The sequence below is a fragment of the Schistocerca cancellata genome, chromosome 8 (assembly GCF_023864275.1).
Source record: "Schistocerca cancellata isolate TAMUIC-IGC-003103 chromosome 8, iqSchCanc2.1, whole genome shotgun sequence".
Classification (NCBI taxonomy): domain Eukaryota; kingdom Metazoa; phylum Arthropoda; class Insecta; order Orthoptera; family Acrididae; genus Schistocerca; species Schistocerca cancellata.
Window position 1 is genome coordinate 298,911,051 of NC_064633.1, and position 4,242 is coordinate 298,915,292.

Here is a 4,242-nt window from a genome sequence, read left to right on the forward strand (position 1 = left end):
GGAGCAAACAGCTATAACGTAACGACTTCATTCACGTGAAGTTTTCATGCCGGCTGGAACAATATGTTATAAGAAGGTAATCGGTATTTAAGAAGTTTTGTAGATATTGAACTGAAGATTAAATTAAGCAACCTCTTAAGTATTCTGAAGACGTGAGTATTAACAAAGTAGTAAATAAGATACAAGGTGTGAAATACAATGTAAGAGAGAGCCTCACGACTCTTGTCTTACCGTTATAAATACAGAAATATCCGTCATTAATTAGGTCAAAGTAGTAACTTGTGGTCTTTTCATTAGTGGAGATGAGAAACTTCCATTTAGTCTGTCATTCACTGCATGTGATGACCACTCGAAGCAGTCCGATAAATAATGTATTTTATGTATTTTATATGTTAACGAGTTGTTTATGTCATATCTCCAAACTAATTGACGCCAACTTGTCATTAAATGTGTATACTTTTGAAGATATGGTTAATGTGTGGTTAGTTACAGTTCTCACAGGACCCTAGTTCTGTTTATGACGTTATGTCTTGGGTTGACTGTTGAATGTGTGGCATGACTGGCTGACACTGTAAGGTTACGCTAGGTATGGATCACTCCCTCCGTATGACACTTTTTAGGTTCGTCGTGCATTTTTCCTGATTCTGTTTATGTCTTTCTCTCGATTCTGCGTTGAGGAATATTTTCAAACATTAGCTCCTCTGTGCGTACTACAATATATCCCTCGCCGTTACTTCCTGTATTCCATGGGTTTCTTGAAACATAGTTCCCGTTAGAGTTATCAGCGAAGATTGTACCTGCTTTCCTTAGTGTCATTTTATCCCTAAGTTTCACCTTATTTACTGTGAACTTATTTCTCTTGTTTATATGTGTAAAATGCATTACAAGATGGTAGAAAAACAAGTGTTCAGTGATGCAGTATATTTAATATCCTTCTGTTGTCATGACACAGGTTGCGACACATCTTAGGCCTAGCCGTAGTAGACGGCTCTGGCAGCGGGGTAGGCGCTGTAGGCGGCGGCGTAGGCGGCTGGGTACGCAGCGGCGGTGTAGGCGACGGGGGCGGCGGCCACAGCGGGGGCGGTGTAGGCGACGGGGGCGGCGGCCACGTAGCCGGCCGACAGCAGGCCGGGGGCCGGCTTGGGGGCGGGGCTGGCCTGGCAAGCGGCCGCCAGGGCGAGGACGACGAACACCTGCAACGCACACGTCACGTTAAATACCTCTGGTTCTCCACCTTTCTGAGACCGCTACCTCTACGTATGGTAAGGACAATCATGGTGGGTTACCCTACACTCCCCACCGTCATCAGCTTTAGTAACAAGTCTTTAGAATGAGAAAGATATTTCTTCGCACATTTTTACATTTAAAATGGATAAAGATAAATTATATACACCCTTTGTATTCATTTCATTAAGCCAAGAGCTAATGGGTAAATTAGCTAATTCGTACAGCTTATTTATAACTTCTATTTTACAGAATGATGCAGTTCCCAGTGAATCGCCGTACCTGCAATAACTTCTGAGAAAAGAAAGCTAGCTATAAGATGTCGCAGCCTCTTTTCCTCCGCTCATCGCCAGCCTTGTTTCAAAAATGAATGTCTTAGAATCTTAGCGAACGGCGAAACTTTCCGCAGGACCCTTCAACCATTTTGCAGGACAATATTCGGGCACTTGTGACGTAGTTTGAGACTGATTTGTTCGATCGGTGTGACTGGGAAGAGATGTACCACCCACCGCAATTCTCGCATTTAAGCTCTTGTGATTTCAACGTGATTCCTATGACGAACAAAGCACATTCGTCGGGCAGTAGACTGCTCTACTCGAAATATCAAGACAACTGTTGAAGCTAAGAATATCCTATGACTTCTACATTGCTGGCAACGGGTTGTATACATTATTGATAACTATTCAGAAGGACAGTGAAACGTTGAAACATGACTCAATTTTCTATGAATCGTAAATACATAGCTGCCATTAATAAAGTTCTAGCCATTGTACGTAAGTACTGTTATTCATTAAACCGGTTCGAAGTTTTTTATATCTTAATCAACTTTTGTTACGAGTGAGAAGTAACTACGTGTTAGGAAACATGCATTGCTTCTGACATTAAAATGGGCTACCATTGCAGCGCATATCGTTTGTGATCCAACTCTCAGCTTCTCCAAATTAATATACATCATAATGCCGTAGATAAATATCACTTTTAATTCAAGTTTTCTCAGTGTCAATAAACATCACCAACAGTCGTATACATTAAGATATTTTATTTTATTCTGAAAGCAACCAGTTTCGGCAATTCATTTTGCCATCTTCAGGCCCCCCACTCTTTTATCCAAATAAACAATTGCTTCGTGTTGCATATATAACATCAGAATACTTTGTGTTTTGAAAAAATTGTTTGTTTCATTAATTCTTGATTAGAGACAAAATACATAGGTGTTCAATGTTACATAGCTGTTTAATGATAAAACTGAGCTTCGGTGACACTGTACTCCTAAATCATCATTTTAACCATTTTTGACAGTGCTAATACATGTTTGAAACCTAAAACTGCTTTAATGCTACGCTTCAGTGAATCGTAGGGTGTGAAATCAAACGAAACAGTATTGCGTGTTATTCACGCTGGTACAGTTCTCTAATGTATGATGGTCACCACGAAGCAGATAGTTTTTGAATGCTTCCTTGAACAACTGTAAATGTTTTTCATTCTAAGTAGTAAGTCTGACATGCCTCTGTCAAGGAATAAAACACTGGACACATAGGCAAAAGTATTCATATCGATTTGAAATGTGAGTGATCCTGGCTATGTGTATTGTCATCAGACTCTTACACTTTGGTTCAAATGGTTCAAATGGCTCTGAACACTATGGCACTCAATTTCTGAGGTCATCGGTCCCCTAGAATTTAGAACTACTTAAACCTAACTAACCTAAGGACATCACACACATCCATGTCCGAGGCAGGATTCGAACCTGCAACCGTAGCGGTCGTACGGTTCCAGACTGTAGCGCCTAGAACCGCTCGGCCACCCCGGCCGGCTCTTACACTTTCAGATCCGTGTTCTTATTCGCTTACTACAAAGCAAACTTCATGGGTCAAATAGCCATTACCGCAACGTGAGGTAACAGTTTATATACGAAACACCATCCTTTACACAAATAGGAACATTCCATATTAAAGAAAAGTATGCAGAGTGCTGTGCAGGTAAAGCGAATACCTTTCCATTTGACGCACCCAGTTTGTAAGCCGAAGACGGTTTTGCACACGACGCGATAGCTCCACTCCTCATCTGCAGAATAGATGAATTCATGCGTTTAAAAGAACTTGCTTTCCATTTGTGCTTGCTACTGGGTCTCCCACCGCGCCTAAATTATTTACCCCTCTGAAACGAAATCCATAGAAATTGGTTCGGAGGCTGCGTGACAAAGGAGATCTAATTATGTTACTGGGAAATTAGGGATAGAGTTCGAACCTACCTACTGCATGTTACACTTCGTAATATCACAGGAGAAGCTATACTGCTCAGGCATAAGTATCGGAAAGTCAATGAAACCCCACTACTAGCTCACAAGAACTGCTGGCAACTTTGTTCTACCACGCACACATTTAGATAGAGTGCGCATAGTACGCCTTCAATAAACGACACAGAGGATATTCATGCTTCTACAGTTGAGATACACCGTCGAGTGAAGGCAATACTTTGACCAGCGCAGTACTGTTAACAGAAGCGTTACTCACAGTCTTGAACATGTTGGGGTGGCTGTGTGGCTGCTTGCTGAACACACTGTGGCACAACGAGCAGTGTCAGGCCCTTATATACGGTCCGTCGCTGACGACGGGATCCGCCCGTCCGTCGCCAGAGCACGTAGGCGCCGGCACGGAATCCCAAGCGCTGGACACGAGTTTACCTGCCAGCCTCGACGCAACACGTTGCGCCAATCTGTCTCGAAAACGGCTGCCCGTGTGCTCTGCATGCCAGAGGCCCGAAATCCTGTGCCTTGCCAGATTTTGAAACACTATACTGTCTGATACTGCGCACCACGTAACACTTCTGAACAGTAAATTTCGTTAGCGTTAGATCCACGCATATTTGTAAGAGAGACTGGAAAATGTCGCCTTTATTTATGACCTACTAAACAAAATACTAGCTGGTTTTATGAAATCTTACCTAAATGTGACATACTTTTGTGGAAAAATTGTTCGGATTTCGCCACAACCATCACGTGATAGTGGTCAAAATACA

The 4,242-nt window shown here is 42.3% G+C and overlaps 1 protein-coding gene across 1 annotated transcript; it reads right to left on the reverse strand.

Annotated features, from left to right (window-relative positions):
- Nucleotides 1-916: 916 nt before the first annotated feature.
- Nucleotides 917-3,775, reverse strand: LOC126095194 (cuticle protein 16.5-like). Its single transcript, XM_049909927.1, has 2 exons — nt 3,738-3,775; nt 917-1,193 (listed from the first exon to the last, which is right to left on the reverse strand). Exons 1-2 carry the CDS (start codon nt 3,747-3,749, stop codon nt 972-974), a joined length of 234 nt encoding a protein of 77 aa, XP_049765884.1. The 5' UTR covers nt 3,750-3,775; the 3' UTR covers nt 917-971.
- Between the last annotated feature and the right edge of the window lie 467 nt (nt 3,776-4,242).